The sequence below is a fragment of the Erithacus rubecula genome (assembly GCF_903797595.1).
Source record: "Erithacus rubecula genome assembly, chromosome: 5".
Lineage (NCBI taxonomy): Eukaryota > Metazoa > Chordata > Aves > Passeriformes > Muscicapidae > Erithacus > Erithacus rubecula.
The window spans coordinates 52,208,403-52,230,648 of record NC_136687.1 but is presented as its reverse complement, the minus strand read 5'-3'; the positions used below and the strand labels follow the sequence as shown (position 1 = coordinate 52,230,648).

Sequence of the window (22,246 nt, the reverse complement as noted above, 5' to 3'; positions counted from 1 at the left end):
TAGAGTCAGCATGAAACAAACCAGTAGGTCGGCAGGACAGTGAAACCCTAAGGGGCCTGAGAAAGCAAGTCCCACACACTTGTCTCAGTTTCTCCTGAGAAGCAGAAGCTCTTGCTGAAAGCAGTAGCACACTGAGATCTTGGGAAGGGGCCCGAGGTGGTTATGGTTGCTGCTGCCATAGCAGGACCATCATGTCTGTCTGTGTGTCCTGCAGAGCGCAGAATGCAGTCGCAGAGGAATGAGAAGGCGCGGTGCTCAAGCCACGATGCAACACACACGCTCGTTCTCTTCTCTGACGGGAAGGTTTCTGAACACTGGGCTGAAGCTTCAGCATACAACCCCAAGACAAGGTAAGAAGCTTTCACAGGGTGGAGATGTGGATGGCAAAGGTCAGAAAATGCAGCCTGCTTTTACCCAAGGTAATATCCAAGAGTTTGAGGCATGTTTGTGTTTGTAGAGAGGTAACTGGAACACATACCTTCCTAGTACCCAAAACTTTATCTTCTATTTTAATCCAGCCAGAAGTGCAGAGATTTTGAGAATGATACCAAGATCTGAGCTGCTTGGAATGCATATGAGACAGGTTTCTCTCAAACTTAGTAAGGATCAGTTGATTCCAGAGCAATACCAATAGCTTGCAAATCACCATGGCTTGGGAAAACTGCAGGTGAAAGACACAAGCATGTCTGAACCTTCTGATGAAGCTGTGAGGATAACTAACCATCATCTACAAATGGCCCAGCACTTAGCTGTGTGACTTTCTTGCTCAGAGCAAGATAACAGAATCAGGCTGAGCATAGTTCTCTTCCAGCTTCTGTGAAGCAAGCCACAATGAAATTAGTTAGCCCTGCTACAGCAGGTCACCATAAGAGAAGGGTGAATCAGCTTACAGGTGACCTATATTTTTCTACATATTTCCTGCTAAAAGTGATAGGGCTTGGTGAGCAGAAGATCTTTGTCCTTTGTTTTGTCTCACAGCACAGCATCTATTTATTTTGATTTTTTCTCTTATTTTTGCAGGCTGGTGCAAGAACTGGGAAACCGAAATATTGTTCAAATAGCATGTGGGGACCAGCATGCCATGGCACTATCCAGAGGTAACCCCCTTCAAGAACACTCTTCCTCCAAGCAGGAGTCACACTTGCTCTGAGAAGGCAGTGTTTGTACAGCTTGCAGTAGTTGTGACACCATTATAGAGTAATGAGCAGTGGGACACAAAGTGCACTGGCTGTCAGTGCTGCTCCTTCCTCTCAGCACCAGGGACCTGCATCTCTCTGTCTCTTTCCAGTTCCTGAGCACTGCCCCTCCACAAAGGTGTGTTGTGGAGAGCAGAGGTAGCTGCCCCACTCTGTGGTCACCAGACCTGCTCATTTTTATCACCAGACCTGCTCATTTTTAAGTTGTAACACCTTTCTGGTTAGGAATTTCTTGAAAGTATGACTTTAGGGGCTTTTATACTTGCTGTGCTGAGTCACAGGGCAAGGCAGGACTGTCCCAAAGAGGTCAGAAGAAAACAAATTTGGCCACACATGATGGTCTTGCCTTGGAGCTAGGTCCCCAGAAACAACACTGAGTTTTGCTCCTACTCCCAAAGTGCAAATACTCAAGGGAAACAGTGACACTGAGCTGTTTTCTTTTGTTCTGTGTATGAAGGGGGTGAGCTCTTCACCTGGGGCTGGAACACCCATGGACAGCTTGGAGTGGGGAGCCAAACCAGGTTTACTCATGAGCCACAGCTGGTGCAAAGATTAAAGGGCATCCCACTTGCTCAAATTGCTGCTGGAGGAGCTCACAGCACCACCGTGTCCCTCTCTGGAGCTGTGTATTCCTGGGGAAGGAACAGTTTTGGACAGCTGGGGCTCGGAGACACGAAAGGTAAGGAAGGAGAGCACCAGGAGGGTGTTCTTACAGGTCTGTTTCTACTCTTGTCTTGCCTCCAGGAAGTCTTGGGTGAAATAAATTAATTTTATATTTTTTAATATTTTTTAATTATCTGTAAACACAAAGCAAGACAATAATTTAAACCACCTTATCTTCAAACTTAGAATGCTAAGAAGAATTGCCCTAGACAGACAGAACATCTAATCTGAATGTGTCCACACCCTTGAGAATCAGATATTTTGAAACCAAGTGCCATTGGCATTTCAGATATGAAAGTACTGCATTTTGTTCCAGACCAAAGTAAATGAAAATAAAGTAACATGAAAAAGAACATTATGAGAAAGAATATGTTATACTGGAGGGAAAATGACCCAAACCCAAGCTGTAATTACATTAATTGCTGTAAGAAAGGTCTGAAAAGCACTTAATCCTCCTTTCTATTTTTTCTGTGTATGAGACCCTCCAGTACTCTTTCAATCTAGCAGTATTATCTTCTTTCCAGACAGGGACTGCCCAACATATGTTGAAGCTTTAGAGCACTGGAAGACTGTATTTATCTCATGTGGGGTAGATCATACTGCAGTTCTCTCCAAGGTGAGTCTGAAATGTAAAGTCAGCATCTGAGTCCTCACCTTGTGAGAAAAGATACACTGCTAAAAGTCAGCATGGAGAAACTGGGATGGTAATGTCTGCTTCCAACTAAGCCTGAAGGCAACCCCCAAGGGATGTTATCTAAGATGTTGGGAAAACTGGTCTTTTCTCATGTTCCTGTCACCTGCATGCAGCCTTTTGCAGGGATATGGTGAATAGGAATCCTGAGGCAAAGAGGTGCAGTTCAACTCCCAGAACTTTTTGAAAATATTTTTGTAGTACATTGTGGACTTTAGAAGATGTGAACGACTTCTAATTCATTCGGGTTTATTCACACGAGTAAAATTCTTAAGCAACAGGGAGTTATTCTCAAGAGTTAAATTGCTTTTCTCAGGAGCTAAATTATTTGGACATTACAGTGTATGATCTCTCTTGATGCAAAGTGAAACCTTCCTCATGTTTGAATCAGGAATGTTTTGAATCAAGTCCCATATAACACGTTGTGTCTTGCTGGCTCTCATTCTTGCTTGTGACCATTTGATTGTTGTTAAAAATGCAGTGATCCTGTTGTTTGTTTCTTGGTTTCTAGGAGGGGCTGGTGTGCACCTTTGGAGCAGGAGGGTCTGGCCAGCTGGGTCACAACTGCACCCGGAATGAACTCCTGCCTCGTGTTGTGGCTGAGCTGTGGGGAGCAAGGGTTACACACATTGCCTGTGGCAGGTGGGAAGTGCCAATGATTTGTCTTCTAAGGTCAATGCCTTAGGGGAGTCACTGAAGACCAGTAGGGAAAGAAGTCACCAAGGTGTTCAAATCCCTGTATCACAATACACTGTCAGAATATCCATTACTGTTCAAGTATAAGCCACCCTTCTGCCAGAGCCCCAGTGAGAGCAGAACCCTCAGCCCCTGGTGAGACGAGGGAGAGAGCTGCAAAAACTATGAGAATTTCTTGGTCTTTTTCTCTTTTAACAAACAAAGTACTGGGTTTGTACTGGGTTCCAAAGGGAAAAGGACTGTCAAAAGCTTGCATTAGGAAAGTCACTGAATTCCCATCCAGACTGACAAACTGGTAGGTTCTTAATAAGACTTGAAGAGCAGTGATAATTACCTAGTTTCACTTTGCCCTTCTGGAACTGGGCCAGAAAAAGTCTCCTGACAACTTATCTGGGCTTGGTATTGGGCTCAGCAGCACAGAAGCTGCACATTTGAAAATGGAAAGGTACGAAACAAGCATGGAATAACATTATTTTTGTATGTGGAACCCAGGTAAATCACAAACATTTGAGGATAATATAGGAAATCTGAGTCCATATGTGTCTTTATTGCTTAATGTTTATACAGTGAAGAGTTCTAACACTTGGTTAAAGGAATTCTTTATCTGGACTATCAGGACTTCTAAAGACAAACTTCAGGTCTACACTCTGAAAATATATTTGTAAATTTCATTCTGTTTTGCCCTGTGGTTTTTGCTTATTATGACTTTTTTTTTTTTTTTTTTTTTCCTGAACAGACAATACACTCTGGTCTATGTCCATTCCTTGGACACATTCTATTTCTGTGGATCTGATGATGAAGGACTACTGGAAGGCAAGAGGAAGCCCAGTCAGTTGATACCACTTCCCATCAATTCACCAGTGGATACTGGAAAATCCTGCCAGAGTAATGACCACTGCAGATTTATACAATCTGTATTTGTTTCTTCTGTGGAGATGTTTGGTTTCTTGATTTCATATTTACATTGAAAAGCAAACATTATGTCTCATGCTTGCTTGTCCCTCCCAACAAATTCTACCAGGAGTAATTCCATTTGCTGCTTGATTATCATGGGTAATGGCCTCATAGAAACAAACTTTCAATAGATAACTACTACCCAGAGGGTTTTTTTTACTGTTCCACTTTTGTACCCTTAATGCTCTGAAGATAACTGTCTCTTCAAATGTTCCTATGACAATCTTTTTGTTCTTTCACAGAAAAGAATGTGTCAAAAAAGTGGATTGAAATTATTGCAGGAATAAATCAAAGTTCTGCCTGTTGCAAGGAAGAGAACAAGGTATATGCACATTTGATGAGAGCTTCTGATTTATACCACTGTCTACCTTACTGCTGGAAACATTTGGATTTTCCACTGTGCTTGCAGCACTTCAGTTTTATATATGTCTCTTTCAATTTTCTCTGTGCTTTAACTACAGACTAACTTGTATTGCAATTATATATCTTCTGTGGTTAATGCATCCGGATCATGTTGGATGTCCATTAGTTTGTTCATACTTAGGCTGAAATCTTCTTGTAATGATTGAAGAAAAAAAAAATCCCATCTGCTACATTTTTAATTTTGTCAATGTTTTACTGTTTTTCACACAGAATTCATATTTGAATGGAATTGCTACTCTGGACGATAAAGAAGTGGATGCATGGATTTCTAATTCTAAATGTCTTGAGCATATAAAAAAGTAAATCAGAAACTTGCTGTTTGGGTTTGTTGCTGTTTGGATTTGTTTGTGGTTTTTTTTCCCCTGATACATTATTTCCTTTAAAATTTATTATTCTTTGGAGGCTATTGTAGGAACTCTTGTTCAAGAATTTATCCAAGGCAAAATCTTGGCACAAAGTTGATAAGGAGCTGACAAGTTAAATCAGTGAAAAACCATACCTGCAGACCAAAGCCTTGTGCAGAAAGCCTAATCCAGAGTACCCAAACTGGAATGCTGCACCAGCATTTAAAAATTAGTAGTCACTTCTTTAGTTTCCCATTTTCAAAATGGGTTTTATATGGGAGGCTATTTTTATGGGAGGAAAGTATGGCTCCAGCTGCTGACTTTGAGCATTTTGAAAGCTTGGCTAATTTGGAACTAAATATTTCTCTGAGCACTTTTGGTTTGGATCATGTGAAAAGTGGTGGTTGAGAGGGTGAAAGAGAGGGCTCTTTCCAGATCTCAGTAGGGCCTGACAGAAAATTGCTTGATAAAAAAGCTGCTTTGATGAGAACTGAACCAGGAATACTGGGAGTAGGTCTGATGTCCCTTCAGGTTCTCAGAACCCAGCTTTTGTGCTTTTGTGCAGCAGTAAATTGATAGCCTGGTGGGTTTTCCCTCCATGTACTACGGAACCCTGACCCTGGAGGGAATTCTCCTCCCTCCCATGTTGCAGTGCCTTTTATTTTGCATAACAAACAAAAGCAGCTAATGTCCTGACCTGTCAGGAGAAGAATCTCCACTCATCAGACTGGAGGACTGGCTGGCATGGGGTGCTTGAGCAGGTTCCCTTACAAGGCCCAGGAGAGCAGAGGTGGCTTGCCAAAGATCAGTAACTCCTTGAGTGAAATGTCTTCTGCAACACTGACAGAGAAGTGGTGCTAAGAAAAGTTTTGTGTGGTCAGGTGCAGATACCCTTGTACACATTTTTTGTTCTTTCAGAGTTAAAAATCTGAAGTTGAAAGGACTGACTTTTTGTTTTTTTCTATCAGGAATATCAGCCTGATCTTTTCATCTGAGGCTTGCATCAATGGAAGCTTCCTGGACAAAAGGTAGCACGCACTGACTTAGACATAACAGAATATATTGGCTGCATGTAAACTGACCAAAAAGTGTTATTTTAAGTCACATATGTATAAAACAGTTATTTTATCTGAACTTGCAAGAAGCAAGTCTTTCTTTTTCAAATCTCAAGCTAATATTAAGATTTTTATAGCCCTGGTCCTACTGAAATGTGCCAGAGAAGCTCACATTTTAGAAGATTATCCTTTAGTGATATTTGGCAGATGATGATAATCCCTCCAGGCAATATTACAGCTCTCAAAGGATCCTTCATAGCTCCCTCTGGCACTGAAGTGGAAATCATTTTAGGGTGAAATACAGGAGTCTATCATTAATAGTTCACAGCCACACAAGACAGAAAGGACAGGGTGTTAATCTGGTCACAAAACAGTTTGTGTTGTCTGTCTCCTTAGAACATATGAAATTATACCCACAGGAGCTGGGGCTTAACTTTCCAAGTATTTTCTGATATTACAATGCTTCATTATTCAGTAGGAAAATTATTTCATGTTCTTTCTTCTATGTTGTGATAGAGACAAACACTTCAAAACTTCCAAAGAAGTCTCAGGCGTAGACATATCAGAAGTGAAACGTTTTTATAAGAAGATCAGTGAAAAACAAACAGTCTACCAGGAGGTAAGGATTTGATACACAGATACTGAAAAGCTTTGTGTACAATTTATGAAACTTAGGAATTTCATGCCAGCCTAATTACTTTGGCAAAACATAATTGCATTTTAACCCTTGTTTCTTTTTTTTTCCTTTTGAAGGTGCAAAAGGAGATTAGGAACTTACTGCCATCATTGTCTTCCTCTCCCATCTCACCTGAAAATTTCAGAGTCTACTTGATCTTACCTTTCCTTCTGATGGGGAATGATGGGAACTCTTTTCTTTCTCTGACTCTTCTGGCTCAAGCCATCATGAAGCTCCAGCCAGAGGACCTGCAAACTCTTGGTAGGGTTTTATGATGGTAGAACTGAATGATTGAAATGCTTGGTCATTTTCTGCTGCAGAATAAGTGTTATTATCACCAATGTTATGTGTTCCACAGTTTGAAATAATTGCTTTTGATAGACATAGAAACATGGGGACTAGGCAGCAAGGCACAAGAATTTTAAAAATTCTATCTGAGGTTTAATAGTTTTTGTAGTGCAAGCTTAAACTTTCTTTGTTTCATTAATTCGATAAAAAGAGAAAAAGCAGCTCCATCCACAAATCACAGTGATTTGTATGTTACCTGTGACCTCACTAGCTGTTTTCTTTACAGAATGCCTATGGTCAAATCTAGAAACACCCTTTTTTGAGGAGCTGGTTCTTCTGTATCAGAGGGTTTCCCAGCAAATTCTGTATGAATTTCTCATGGATTTCAGCAAAAGGAGGCCAGACCGCCTCTTCAGCCTGGGCCCACGTGAAACTTGCCTTCTGCAAATACTGCAGATGCTTTACCAGGTAAGGAAGTGCTTGGATTTCAATTAGACAGTGTCTCAATGTAGCCTAGAGTATTTTAATACTTCTCACTTGTTGAATTCTCTGGGTTTGACACTGCTTTAGGAATCTCTTGTGCCCTACACTGGCACATTTTTGAAGGAGTCCTGCTTGAGTTGTGCCAAACTGATCCTCTGTAGAAATGAAGAACTAAACCATGTTACAGCCCCTGGCAGGGGTAAGAGTGCTTTCAGTGGATCAGGAGTGCATCCCTTGATGCCTACACAGCTGTGGATGTGGTGTCTTCTACGTAACATGCCCATTCCCCTTTTTGCTGGTGAGATCCCTTGCCCCAGTAGCTGCTCAGAGCATTTAAATACAACCTATCTGCTTGGCCCATTGTGGCTGCCACAGTAATGCTCTGTGATGCTTTAAGAGCCCGTTAGCCTGACAAATCCTCTGGGACAACAGCATTAGAACCTCTTGGAAAACAAAGGAAGCAATAATTGTGTTCTTCTGGACAGCCATACTTTCTCTTGTGGAGATGTTCAAAGTTTATGAAAATCAAGAACTCAAGTTCACAGTATAAATCAGAGAGACTTGTTACATTTTGTTCAGGCTTGGATATCCTTTTAGCTGAGAATGCAGAATTTAGTCTCAAAGTTTAGACTCTCAAATCTGTATTTATGCAGATAAATAAACTCAAAAATGTAGTAGGCATACTCCTGTGTAAGTGATTACATGATTTGGAGCTTTAAATGTTCACTGTCCCCCTGCAGGCAACAAGTAGGAACGTGAATAGGGAACCACAGAAACATGAAAGACATTTCAAGGGAAATATACTTTTCCTGATGGAGTACTGTTCTTTATTGTAAATGAAAATTTCTTTCCTGCTGGTTCATACATGGCTTTCTAAGACTTTTCACTGTGGAGCACTGAGCTACTTGTAGCACCTTTATCTCTTAACTCAGGGTCTCAGAGCCCTTTCTGAAGAAAGCCCTGTTCAGTCCTGTCCTGCCAGGCAGACACAGCTCACAAATTCTGCTGCTGATATATGGTGTTTCAATGCAGGTGAACTCCAGAAGTGGTTTCAGAGTACATGAAAGCAACTTCTATATACCTCAAGTGAGAGAGATTACCAACTTATATGTACACTTCAATATACCAGTAAGTATAAATCTTACCAGCAGTGCGAAACACTCTTTTTTTAAATAGTATATATACACATATGTATATATATATATATGTATGTATATATCAACTATTTGAAGTTAATATATAACTTTATATAAAGTTATTAACACAGCACATTTCAAAGACATTTCATTTTCCCTAAATTATGCAAGCCCTTTACCATCCCAGTGTTCCAGCAGCTACAATAGATCTGAGATGATCCCTGAGATGATCCCTGGTTCTGAGAGTTGGAGCTGCCCTCCAGCAACTTAAGCATCTGTTTGCTTTGAACTAGTAATCACTGTGAAATAGCAGCACCAGGGATGATCACTATACTTTGTGTTACTCTGGATTTTATTATGTTTAATTAAGAGAAATATTTTGAGGTGTCTATTTAAACTTTTATTTAGAAACCCTATTAAGCATTTCAATGTACTTATATCTTAAAACTAAGCCATGGTAATAAAAAGTAATCTGTTGATTATTACTGATGACACAGAGTGAAAATTAGCTACCAAATGCAGTCAGTATCAGAGGAAGCCATATGAAATGGAAATGTGCAAAGCAGGGGCTTCCTTTGGCAAAAAAAGTAAGCTTTCTGGCAACTTGGCTGGAAATTGTAGGGCAACTGCCTAATTCCTTCATAAGCTTTTGTTTGCTAATTTACCAATTTTGTAGCAATTAACCAGAGTGCAGCAGGAGGTTTGAGAAACAGCATAGAATCCTCAGGCAATTAGGACATTAGCTGAAGTTGCTGCCTTATCACACTGGAGGTGTAACACTTTAAATTAGGTTATTTTTAAACCAGTATCTATTTTTGGTATTACATATAATAAACCCAGCAGTTTTTAAAAACAATACACCGTAACCTGAGAATCCAGGACATTTTGGTTTAGCTGAATTATGGAAGATGCTGTTAAAATCACTTTCTGTTTTATTCTTGAGGCACTACTGTAGACAAGTGTCTGTCTGCACAGAGTGGTTAGATGCCTGTCTCTGCTTCTCAGTCACAGGAGTGTGTAGAAGATGTTTTTAGGACACAAACCTCTGTTAGTGCAGCGCCCATGCACACAAGGGCTCATTTCAGAGACATGGGAGCTTGCCAGGGTACAGACTGACATTTCAGTCTGCACACATGTCCCTGAACTCTGGTTTCACAAGGGAAAATCAACATCTTTTCCTTTCTTCCTTGTCCTTTCAGACAGTCCTGTGCATGCTGAGCAAGTACCCATGCATCTTTGACAGAGAAAACAAGATCAACATTCATGATGCAGAATGCAAGGCTCTGTCCAATACCTCTGGTGTAAGTGCACCCAGTTTTGTTACCAATCAGAAGAGATAAGCACATTGCTAACAGACTATTACTTCAATCCTCAGATACCCTTTATATGGATCCCCATCCCATGGAATTTTTGTGTCAGAAGACAATGCCTTCTGCAAGACATACGGAGCAATTTGAAATATGCCTCAGACCAAGATTTCAGTAAGATATTAAAGGTAAGATACTAAACTGTATTACTTGTTAGCTCTAAGTATCTTGCTGCAGTGTTGCTTGATTTTCCGTGTTACTGGATATTGGTAGAAGGGTTTCAGTATCCTCTGAGGATACAAGAAAAGAACTGCTCATCAAATTATTATACCACAGATAGTATAGAGTAAATCTGGAAGGCAGTATTTTACATCCAGGCAGCTTCATTGGTGTAAGTTAAAGGCAAGTGGCAGTGCTATTTACTGTGAGGTTGCTTTGGGTAATGGAATAGAATTGCTCAGTTGTCAAAGTCCAGCACTGTTGCTGCTACACTGACTTTTGAGACTTTATACTAATACATTAAAACCTCAGTGTCTGGAGAACCAGCCTGAGGGGTCAGCAAGCAACAGCACACAGACACTTCTCTCATGGAGATGCTCTCTGAATGGAAAGAAATGATAGTGTTAGCCAGAGAGATGAGCATCTGATTACAATGTTGCTGTCTCCCTGTACCTTTAACCTGTGGCTTCCTCACTGATTCAAATGTTGTGGCAGTTTCGTTTCCCACAGGAATTGTGATGTTGCCTTGCCCTGCCCTGCAAAAGCCATTAGCTGGCTGACATGGAACAGGGCACCTGCCCAGAGCAGAGTTCAGCTTAGGGACCACATGCCCCACCTGTCACTAACATGAGCTCTGGCACCACACCTGTGCCACAGGAACCACAGACCTTGGTGCCCTGTAACCCAGTTCTGTGCTTTCCAAGTGAGCTTTCTTGCCAACCAGAGCTGTCAAGGCTTTTCTTTCCCATTTACTTAGGAGAAGATTCACAGTGGCTCCCAGAGCTACCTTGCCTTCCTGCTTCCTCACTACACCAGCTGAGAGAGGCATTTATTTACAGAGGCAGTGAGGGTGTGCTCTGTATTTTCCTCTAGATTTTGAGTCTCCTCCAACTGCACAAGCTCCGACAAACAGCTGTCCTTAGCTCAAATCAGCCTTTGGGCACACCTCTTGTGAGCACTGCCTTTCACACTGTGCATCACAATATTATTTACCCAGCAGCAGCCCGAAAAATATAACTGCACTGTTAGTAATCCACAGCATTTACAGCCTGGTGCAGCATTTACAACTTGGTGATTCATTTCTGCATTTTTCAGTGGTTAAAGGACATGAATGTATTTTTTGTTGTAGATACAAGCTACTCAGAAGGAAAACATAAAAAAGAAACCTTCATTGTAGCACTGGCCTGTCCCCTTCATAGCTGTATCCTATTAGAAAATTTTTCAGACAATAGTTGGCACATGGCACTTCCATTGTGGCCCTAGAAAGAAAAGATCTGCAGTTACTGCACATACAGACATGGGTATCAGCCAAGAAAGAAATGTCTTCATTTGACTCAAGTTTTGTTAGTAAACACCAGCCTGATTTAATTTTTGCTCTTCTGACACTGAGACAAACATACTTCAGTACACACATCTGGATAAAAAACCCCCGGAGCTCTCAAAGAGAGGTTCATATCATCGCATGTTTTAGTTTTAATTTCATTTATTCAGTCAGGGTACAGTTTTTCCTCATGAAAACTAGTTTTAACTAGTGCCACAACAAATGCTCAGCACTCTTGAAGGGATAAAACAGAGGGAATTAGTGCTTCTTATTACTCCTACTCTTCATCTGCATTAGCAGTAGTTAACAATGGGCTGCTGCTTCATACAGTTCCAGATCCTACCAGGAAAATTATGCCAGTCACTAGTGCCAGAAGGAAACTCTCTCAAGTGAACTGCAGTACTTGAGATGTTAATGAGATTAAACAAATTACGCTGATTTAGAGAAGCCCAGGGGTTAGCAAAGGCATCACACTAGTTGTGCCTAAAAAGCTTAATCCCCATCCAGGTCCACAGGTGAAAGAACACATAAACCGGCACTGTAACAGGAAGGAGGAGGCTGTAGAAACACAGGCTGCTCGTGCTGGTGCAGCCCTGGGGGAAGGTCTCGTCGACGCTGGCCGAGTAGAACAGGCCTGCCAGGGACAGGAGGGGAACGAGCACAGTCAGCGTGGGCAGGGAGGGCAGCAGCCCCGCTCCGGCCATGGGGCCCGGTACCGCCGCGCCCGGCGGCTCCTCAGGGCCGCTCCGAGCCCTCGGCCGGCGCCTCCTTGCGCGTCATCCTGGCCGCCTCCGGAACCATGTTGGGGATGCCGTCAATGATGGGGTACGCGATGCCCAGCTCCTCGTTAATCAGCTCGTTCGTGGCTTCTTCGTACCTGGCCAGCCAAGTCAGGAGGGAGGGAGAAACAGCCAAGCAAAAACATGAGGAGCAGTGACTAACCTGGGTTTGCCCAGGGCTCTGGCGCAGCTCCCCCGCCCCATCCTCACCTCAGCGGCCGCTTGGAGAGCGGGCACACCAGGAAGCGCAGCAGCGATGGCTCCGGTGGCTGCGGCCGCGCTGAGCCTGAGCCTGAACCGGAGCCTGCGCCCGGGTCTGAGCCTGAGCCTGCCCCCGAGCCCGATTGCTGCTGCCCCTCCCGCAGCCCGTGGCAGTGCCGGCTGAGCGCGGAACCGCCGCGGGCCGCCCGCCGCAGCAGCAGCAGCAGGGCCGGGGCGCGCAGCATGGCCGCCGCTTCCGCCGCCCGCTGCCCGCCCCGCTCCCCGCCCCGCTCCGCCCCGGCGGGCCCGGGCTCTGCGCGCGGGCAGGAACGTGGGGTAGATCAGGGTTATCGTAACTCGGGATGCTTTTCTTTGTACGATTTCGAGGTCAATCAGGAAGAAAGGACACCTAGTCAGTGGAATAGGTAGCAGCCAGCATTCCCTAGCCAAGGACATCCGGGAACTGAAAAGCCTTAAGGGGCCAGTAAATCAAGATACTGATGCATGTCTGTACATAGTGTGCTAGCTTGGCAAAATACTTAAGGTCCATGTATCCTGTAGCTGAACTGTTTTCATGATAATACCAAAAATCACACCCATTGAGACCCCTGCCCAGGCGAAGACCCTTCCCCTGAGGGTGTCTGGAAGTCAGCTGGGGTTATGTAACTTGTTTGGAAATTACTAAGCAAGCATAATAGACTTGGACAGTTACTAACTCAGACCTTCTGTGTATAAATAATGGTTCAAAGAGTCTGATGGGGTGTGCTTGGTTTGTGGAATACCACTGAGTACCCAGGCTGGCACAACCATGAAATAAATAATCAGCGTCTCTCTCTCAGGTGCGCAATTACTGGTTTGTTGCCCACCAGGTAAGGAATCTGATTTTGTGGCTATCTCTCTGTACGTGTGTCTCGGGCCTTGCAGGTGTCTTTTGAGGGTGAGATGGGGGTGGACGAAGGTGGGCTGTCCCAGGAACTCTTCAGCATTGCGGCCAATGCCCTTCTCCAGCCCGGCGCCGGCGCCTTCTACCACGGCCCCTCCGGCCTGCTGTGGTTCCCCACACAGGTAAGGCAGCCTGCGGGGTGACGGGGCCTCACCCATGGGAAAGGCAGTCATGGCTCTGCTGTGCTTGTTCCTAACCAGGCCTCCAGCTGTGAGGATGAGGACACCTTCCTCCTGAGCGGGACGCTGTGTGGAATGGCCCTATTTAACCAGCGCACGGTGCCCTTCCCCTTCCCCAGGGCTCTCTACAAAAAGCTGCTGGGCCTGGCCCCCACCCTGGAGGACCTTGAGGATCTGCTGCCAACCGTGGGCAGGTATGAGCCAGGCATGGCCCAAGCTTCAGCTGAGTCCCTTGCCTTGACCATGTACAGGGAGATCCCAGAGGCTGAATTTGGGCCATCCATGGCATCTACATTTACTGTTCTGAAGCTGCTAGAAGCCACAGGTTTCCAAGGAGGTCCTTGTCCAGGGCATGGATGTTGCTCTCAGAGGCTGGCATTGCTAAAACAAAAAGCCAAGCTTCGTGGCTTAGAAGGTGACAGATCTCTGCTCCACAAGACCTTAAGTCCACACTCTGTACAATATATAGTTCAAACCACTGTAGCTTGGACTTGAGAGAACTAATTCCCCAATTATTAATGTTGGGATTTCTTTTTTCTGATTTACTAATTATCAATTTCCACCATATTGCCTTGCACAAATACAGTATTATGCAATACTGCAGTTGTGCCAATTCTGAGAACCCTTGTGCAGAGTTTCCATGCACTGGGAGAGGAGATATCAGGCAGATATAGAGGGAGAGGTGCTGCTGCCACCAACATAATGCTCCTAGGCCCTTGAAGCCTGGTCTTCCAGGCAAGTGATATGAACAGCCAAGAAGATGAGAACCCCATCCCACGAGCCAGTGACTGTGTTGAGGTACTAAATTCACTGAGGTTCCTCAGTGCATTGGAAGTCAAGGTTGCCTGCAATACTTGGAGAGGTGCTGCACCCCAAAACAATTCTCCAAGATCATCCCACAGTTCTACACTTAATTCATCACTAGATAATGTCTGGAAGAAAGGCTGTGGTCCTAAGTCCATTTGTCACTGAACTTTGTGTAAAGTTGTCTACTCAGGGCATGGGGATGGACTGGAAACTTTTTTTACTTGAGGTGTTTGTGCTCAGCTTACATCAGCAGCATGATGAAATGGTCATGGTTTTATATGAGTATAGGTGTTGTGTACATGTATGCATTTAAATACTGCTTTTCAAAGGATTTTTTAGCAGAATTTGAAAGTGCACTGAATGGTCACATTTCTTCTCTCTTTAATCTCTTTTGTGTTTGGACAGGAATCTTCGGAGAATTTTGAATGAAGAATCTGATAACTTGGTCTTGTACTTCACGGTAAGACATCTCACGTAGGTACTTGGGCAAGACAGTCTGCCAGGGCAAATGACACAACTTATCTGTAAACTCAAACTGGTGAGAGTGCCATGTCAGGCCCTTCAGGAAGAATGAGAGATGTAGCACATACATATCTGTCACATGCAGATACAGCAGCCAATGTTTTAATTTATTTGTATAGGTAATGGAAGGAGAAGATTTCACGGAGGTTGTTGAGCTTAAAGAAAATGGTGCCAACATTCCTGTCACTAAGGATAACAGGTCAGTTTTATATTTTTATTTCTTAATCCTGTTGTTTTGTTACAAATGTATGAAATAACATATCTGTACCCATATACTGTTAGAAAATGGTGACTTATGTATTGTGCCATTGGTTTTGGTTCAATAGGTTGTACACTTTCAGTTTCTGCTGTACTTGCTGCACGTGTGCCAAACACTGGCAGTTTGTGCAAGCAGTGGATGACATGGGGATCCTTGGACATCCTGGTATCTGCATATACAGACATTATTATACCTGGCATTAATAGGAAAATTCCTAACAAATATAAAAAATAACCTTGAACAGTATTTTCAAGCAAATACAGATGTTTTGTCTGGGAAACCCAGCAGTAGGTACACTTCTGTAAGGGTTTTTTAAGAGCAAAATGTTTCCTGCTTGATTACATATATGGAATGTATCTTGTACATAAAGGAGAAGGAGCAATCTATCAATAAGGCTTTGTGTCAATATTAATCATCTCGGCACAGAGGACTGAGAGAAATTTTATGTACTGAATTATGCAGATGACCTGAGGATCCATGAAAGGGCTATTTAAGAAGCTTGAAGTACAGCATTTACACTGAGTTGATTGTACAAGTACAATGTCACTACAAATCCCCATCTGAACTAGAGAGAAGAGCGAAACTATTGATCAGCAGCTGTGCAAATATTTATTTTGATTTCAGGGAGATTCTTGGGCATTCAATGGGAGCTAGGTCTGCTAGATTCCATCTTTTATAATAACCAGGTGTCTGATAGGATTTCATTGCAGCATTCACATGAAATACAAGGAGTGTTACCAAAATTATTCCATTCTGGCCAGAATTAATTCTCTTTTATTTGTGAAGATGCTTCAAGCTTATTCAGTGAATAAATAATTTCCAGTGACAAATGGTCTCAGTGAAGACTGAGTCTGTACAACACAGCAGGTCATATGGTATGAAGGAATAAAGTATAAACTTCTCTATAATTCTCCTTATAGAAAAGCACCACCAATGCTCTTTTGGTATCTATTGCAGGAAAGAATATGTTGATTTGTATGTGAATTATACATTCAATAAATCAGTACAGAAGCCATTTGGGGACTTTATGCGAGGGTTCTTAAGAGGCTGCCCAGCTAGAAACTGGAAGATGTTTCTCCCTGAAGAGCTGCAGGTTCTTCTCCAGGGACACACAATATTTGACTGGCATCTGCTGGAAAAGGTATTGTATACAAGCACAGTGTCCTTCTGCTCTATCAGCTAAGTGTAAAATAATTTTGACCTGTTCTTTCATTGAGTACATAACAGATGGACAGAAGCTCAAAGAACTTTTTTGATTTGTGTTGATATTTTGTCTCTAATCTACATCAGCTACAAGAATAAAGGGGAATAAGTATCAAGCTATAACTCAGGGATTCAATCTTTGAAAAACAAGTGAACAAGCAGATTCCAGAGGTTAAGGGGATTTCAATATCTATGAACAAGATTATAAAATTTATCACATAAAATGTTGCTTTAAATATAAATGGAAATATTGAGGTTTAACTGGCTTATTTTTGTCTCTTTGACAGAATGTGATATACAGCGGGTATCAGAAGTTCGATCAAACCATCAGGAATTTTTGGAATGTGTTTCACAAACTACCAGAAGAAAAAAAGAAAATATTCCTTGGTAATCTATCAGGCATTTTAAACTTTGCATAGCCTTTTCTTTTCCCCACAACACACATTCTAGATGGTTGCACATAAAAACTACTATAGTTCCAATCTGTAGCTTTTCAATGTGTTCACCCCTGTTGCTGTCACATTTTCTGGGGATAACCACAAAAAAGTAACATAAGGAGTTGCATGAGGGCAGCTCTGACCCTCCTCACATCCCTTGAGGTTTGCATCAGACCACCCTGAAGCTTGCAGTTACTTTATCCTTTATTTCTGTGGTTGTGTTGTTGGTCAGAGGCTGCAGTTTGTGTGTGTACACTGTGTTGATGCAAGCAGTTTACCTTTCTCAAAGGGTTGCAGAAGCTAGGTCATAATTTTTGAAGGTAGAAAGTCAGACCTAGGCTGGCCTTTCTCATCCACAAAGTCTGTAATATAAAGTAGAAGAGGGCTTGTAATTACTATGAATTGTTAAGAGACTTCAATCTGTATTGAGGTGCAAATTCAACAAAACGTAATGCTTAGCTTAAAAAATATCCATATGTTTACACTAATTTCCCTTCGTGATTTTCATTAACATTAATTATTTTAATGATTTTCAGCTGACATTATTTTATTATGTTTTATAATTTGCTAACTTGTACTTGTTTTTCTTTTTTTCCTTCCTTCAGCTTTTTTGACAGGATCTGATCGAATCACTGGCTATGGACCAGAACGTTTTAGATTTCGTATTGCAGAATACAATTCTCAAGGAGAAAATCCAGATGAGTTATCTCCCTTTGTCAGTACTTGCCAGCACATTTTATTCCTCCCCAGATACAGCAGTAAAAAAATACTCAAAAAAAAATTGCTTTATGCCATAGAGCATAATGAAGGTTTTGGACGTGCCTAAATCTGGGATAGAAGCATTTTAAAACAAAAATAAGAAAACAAATCTTTGTTCACTTGCCATATTTTCTCTTAACTCTAATTTACTGTTTTCTACCCTGCCTTATTTTTACTGCACTTTATAAAAACCTGAGTGTGTGCATTTGCTGAGATTTTACATTGCTTATAAAACTGAGCTTTGACCAGATACCTCATAGTTAGATTGTAAAGTTAGGAAAGAAGAATCCTGTTTGGCACACTTCAGAGAAGCAAGCTGGTAACCAATCATATTTACATATCTATATAGGCAGGGTCTGCACTATTCTGGTTGTGTTAGAACAGTGAGCTGCCAGCAGCAGGGATCCTGTGATTTGTACATTTATGCATTAGCAAGCACACAACCAGGATGTGCTAAGCTGTCACCCTTGCAAAAGCAAAGCTGGGGTAGGGTTTTCATGTGTATTACTTAAGGGTTCTCTTGAGGAACAACTAAAACATTTAATGAGACTGAATCGAAGAAGCAATCTGAGCTCACCTGGATATGGTCTATGATTTATCTGAGAGAAATTCTTAGGAGGATTTGATCATTCCTAGACTTTTTGAAAAGTTGTATTAATGAATTATAATAATATAATTTTCTGTTCTTTAGTGTGATAACTGTGATATTTTTCATGTTTCTTTGTATCTTCTAAGGAGATGTTTCACCATTAAATCATAAAATCTTAGGCTTGGAAAACAGCACTGTCTACAGAGCCCTATGGACATGAGGCTGGCAGGACTTCTGGAATCTCATTGTCAAAACAGTGCAGAGCACTGTCAGAGCATTAACAATGTCAGGCAGGATGTGTGTTTTCTGTGTTGTTTGCTATGTGGAGAGAGGGAGAGACAAAACAGTCATTATTTTTTAGCAATCTTCTCTTAGGTACATTCAATGTGTCAGGGGACATCCATATGTAAAGATTTCCACTGTCTTAAATTAAATGATGATGGATTGAATTTTCACCCCTGTAGCTGTGTTCTTCCTTCCTTATGCATCTGCCTACACAGCTAAGCATAGCAGGCAGTGTGTCTGTGTTCTCTGTCCTCCTTGGAATGGGGGGGCTGTTCACAAATGGAGTCAAAGGCTGATGTAAGTGTGTTTTCAAGGGATGCATTGTATATGCTGAACAAGTCAGTCTTTCCTGTGTGATGCAGAATGACATTGTTACCTACTTAAAAACTAAACAAAACAAAAAAGGCAAGCTTCCTTTTAAGTTACAGTATAGTAATTAGTAAAAAAAAAAAAAAAAATCAAGCACTCACCACAAGCACCAGGGCAGTACAGGAAAGCAGATGGCATGGGAGTGTTGATGGGAAGAGGGGAAATAGGACTTCAGAGGATGGCAGCTCCCAGCAGAGGAGAGCAAGGGGACATGGCCTGCCCAGACCTAACCCCTGTCCCCCTCATCCCCCTGGAGCAAACAGGACATCACAGGGGTGCCTACATCCTCTGAGAAAGGCACCATTCTGATGTATTTTTGTGGGAAGGCGGAACTGGCAGAAACCAAATTTGTTGCCCACATCTCATGTCCAGCTGATGCTGCCACACCACCACAGATTTCTGTTTTGGCAGCTTAGCCTGCTGTTCTTCATCAGCCTGCTCCTGGCTGTTGTTTCTCTTTTTATGGTTTTCTTAGCCTCTGGTAGGACTTGGAAATCCAGAGTGATCTTCTGTGCTGTGCAAGAGCACAAAAGATGTATTCTCTTTGGAATTGAAAATAACCCATTAGAGATTAAATGATAATAGGTTTATTTAGAGCCTGGAGGTATTTCCTTCTCATCATGTATGATGCAACATCACATGGGAGATTAAAGCCCAGAGTCACTTTCAAGGCTATTTTTAATTTGTCCTCAAATAATCCCTGCTTTTATATATATGTGTGTGTGTGTATATATATATCTTATATAAAGACTTTCAGAGTAGTGCAGTCCTCTCAGATTTTCTGAAATTAATTTGAACACTGGGTTGTGTCTCAAGCAGTGCATGTTATAAAACATGCAGGAGAATACAACATGAGAGAGCATCACATTCAGCTGTGAGTTCAAAAGGCTTCACACAGGCAGCAAAAGTATATTGAACCTGCAGCAGTATTTATTTTTAGGCCACTCATCTGAGCTGAGCATCCCCTGTAGACAAATGCAAGAGCAGCCTTGAAAGTTCTCCAGGAAGCTGAAATATAACCAGTTAAACATTGGTTTCAACAAGAGACTCCTGGCTCCCTCACAGAAATTCCATTATTTGCTCCTTTGCTCCATCATTTTCTTTTTTTTTTTTTTTTTTGTTTTTTTTTTTTTTTTGTTTTGTTTTTTTTTTTGTTTGTGCATCTGTACCTTCCCCTCCTTGACTGCGCAATCAGAAGCAGAGGAAACTGAGTGTAAAGGGAAATGTTCTATTTTGCAAAGGTCTCCAGACGGTGAAATAAACAAAATGGAAACAAAAACAAACACAGAGAAGTAGTTTTTCTATCTTTCAGTTTCTTCTATGCTTTCAGCCGCTTGTAAGACTGATTAAGCCAATTACATCACAGGTGTAATTTCACACTGGAGTAGCTCTTTATTCTAAACACGCACGATCCACGCAAAAAAAAGTGATTTTTCACTTGATCTGTCACACATTTTCTGCTAAATGTACAAACACTCCAAGCTGTCAGAGATGTAGCATAAGGGCCACGAATACTTGTGGGCACTGAACTTACCTAGGGACTTCTTGCCCCCTATTCTGAGCCCTTGCAAACACCTGTCTGAGGTTTGCTCCAAATATTTCTCGTAATTTCGGTGGTCTGAACGGGTTCCAGCTTGTGCATTGCTCTTGTCTTTTTCTAATAGATGGCACTAAAGCCAGAAAATCAGTACGTGGGAGTTACATAATTGCTTGCTCATTGGCCTCTTTTTTTTTTTTTTTTTTTTTTTCCCCTCTCTCTCCGGAGACTTTGACAACAACCCTTTTTTAGAGGTTGAAACTTCGTATAAAATTGGAGTTCCTAAAAAATGAGCCTGCCAGGTGACCAGAGGCCATATAAAATGAAGAAGAAACAGCCTATTGTTATTAGTAAGTGACATTTCGTGCTTAACTGATTTTCAAACACTGGAAAGCCGCCTTTCCCTTGAGACCCTCATTTAGAACAGCTTAAATTCTGGAATGCGCTTAACTTCGCTGGGTTTCTGCTGCGTTTAGAGCGGCTACTGATCCGCCAGCCTAAAGCCCGGCAGCGCAGCGGGGTTCGGCCGGTCCCCAGCGCTCCGCCCGCGGCAATCCAGCCGCGGAGGGAGGGGCAGAGCCCGGAGCCCGCGGGGAAAGGCGATTCCCGCCCCGCCCCGCCCCGCCCTGCGCATTGGCCGCGCCGCGCGTCACTCCCGGCGGCGGCGGCGGCAGCGGGGCCGGCACTTCCTCGTCGCCGCGGCGGCAGCGGCGGGGCTGGCGGCGGTGAGTGCAGGTGAGGGGCGGCTCGGCCCCGCCGTGGGGCTGTGCCGGTCACGGTGCCGAGCCCGCGCGTGGGGGAGCCGGGGCTCGGGCTGTCCGCGGCGCAGGACGCGCGTCGCCGGGCCGGGGCGGGCGCGGGGCTGCGGCGGGAGCCGCTGGGCGCTGCCGCAGCATCCATCACCTGGCTGCGGGCGGGCGCGGGGCTGGGCGCTCCGGCGCCGGTGCCTGCCCGCCGGGGAGCGCCGCTCCGGCCGCGGGGAGCCGCCGCAAGAAGCCCGGGGTGAAGGCAGGGAGGGAGCGGTGTTTTTACTGGCATTGCAAAATGGAGGTGATGGTGCGGGGGGGGGTGTCGTATTTGATTTTAGGTGTCTATTTTTATGTGTTTTCTCTGGGGGTGTTTCCATCTGGGGGCATGCGGCTGTGCAGTGGAAATACTCTGCTCGTGCTTTAACTCATTCGCTGGTACACCTTGTATTCTCTTGCTCTGTAACCTGGTTTACATTGGACATTGAGTTAGACTGAAGCGGAGGCAAAAAGAAGGAGAAAGTGAGCTTGGAGGCTTAGTGGCAGAAAGAGGCAGTAAATCCCGTCATTGTTGAGCAATGCTGGTAGAAGAAACACATTTGTTATCTGAAATCTCACAAACAAGAGGGAAGGAAAAACTTGTTTATTCATGCTCTGCCAGTTGGCAGATCTCTTTGTTTAGAGAGCATTGAGCCTTGAGTGTTGTTTGTTGTAATCGTGATATTTAGTTAGGTGACTTTCCCAGAAAGGGCGCAGAGTGGAAATGGTTTTGGAATACGTTTGTGTGATTTTGAGGAGAGGCTGTGTATGGCATGAGAGCTTTTAAAAAGAGAGAGGAAAAGAAAAAGAAGAAAGACACAATACATCCTGTCATGATCACACATGCAGTGTTATTATTTTACCAAACCACCGGGGCTGGTTTTTCACCATAGGACATATACTTAGTATGTCAGCAGAACCTTATTATAGGCAGAGGGTGGGTCTTCCACCCACAATAGATTTCCTCAAAATATTCCTCACAGTGTGAGGTTTTCCTAGCTCCAGCTGTGCTGTGTATACCCTTCGCTGTTTTGATGATGAATTATTCCTGGAATGCCAGGGTCTGAGGATGTGGTGTTATATCTTGCCCTCTCTGCTTTATATGTGAGAAATCTCTGCAAATGGTTTTACTGCATTGCA

At 43.0% G+C, this 22,246-nt stretch overlaps 4 protein-coding genes across 10 annotated transcripts in view; 2 read left to right on the top strand and 2 right to left on the bottom strand.

Annotated features, from left to right (window-relative positions):
- Window positions 1–230: 230 nt before the first annotated feature.
- Window positions 231–18,585, top strand: LOC306802537 (putative E3 ubiquitin-protein ligase HERC4). The gene is made up of 22 exons (XM_079306943.1): window positions 231–350; window positions 1,021–1,097; window positions 1,654–1,875; window positions 2,384–2,475; window positions 3,062–3,192; window positions 3,983–4,131; window positions 4,443–4,522; window positions 4,834–4,922; window positions 5,936–5,995; window positions 6,539–6,641; window positions 6,776–6,959; window positions 7,273–7,454; window positions 8,502–8,597; window positions 9,805–9,906; window positions 9,981–10,100; window positions 13,357–13,497; window positions 13,576–13,748; window positions 14,767–14,821; window positions 15,003–15,082; window positions 16,100–16,283; window positions 16,633–16,732; window positions 17,388–18,585. The coding sequence occupies exons 2-22, from the start codon at window positions 1,082–1,084 to the stop codon at window positions 17,606–17,608; spliced, it is 2,580 nt and encodes an 859-aa protein (XP_079163069.1). The 5' UTR covers window positions 231–350; window positions 1,021–1,081; the 3' UTR covers window positions 17,609–18,585.
- Window positions 11,587–12,156, bottom strand: PIGY (phosphatidylinositol glycan anchor biosynthesis class Y; the record flags this gene model as incomplete). The annotated part of the gene is made up of 1 exon (XM_079306945.1): window positions 11,587–12,156. One exon carries the CDS (start codon window positions 12,154–12,156, stop codon window positions 11,926–11,928), a length of 231 nt encoding a protein of 76 aa, XP_079163071.1. The 3' UTR covers window positions 11,587–11,925.
- On the bottom strand, window positions 11,587–12,713 carry PYURF (PIGY upstream open reading frame). Its single transcript, XM_079306944.1, has 2 exons — window positions 12,442–12,713; window positions 11,587–12,329 (listed from the first exon to the last, which is right to left on the bottom strand). Exons 1-2 carry the CDS (start codon window positions 12,675–12,677, stop codon window positions 12,188–12,190), a joined length of 378 nt encoding a protein of 125 aa, XP_079163070.1. The 5' UTR covers window positions 12,678–12,713; the 3' UTR covers window positions 11,587–12,187.
- A 2,392-nt stretch (window positions 18,586–20,977) lies between the features above and the next one.
- Window positions 20,978–22,246, top strand: part of HERC3 (HECT and RLD domain containing E3 ubiquitin protein ligase 3) — a 43,845-nt gene continuing 42,576 nt past the window's right edge. For 5 of the 7 annotated variants that reach the window (XR_013774333.1, XR_013774334.1, XM_079306279.1 and 2 more), the window contains exon 1: window positions 20,978–21,046. The gene's annotated coding sequence lies outside the window, so the exon portion shown is untranslated. Of the gene's footprint in view, window positions 21,047–21,296; window positions 21,372–22,246 lie in introns of those variants that run through there. The other 2 variants (XM_079306278.1, XM_079306277.1) reach the window with 2 other exon arrangements.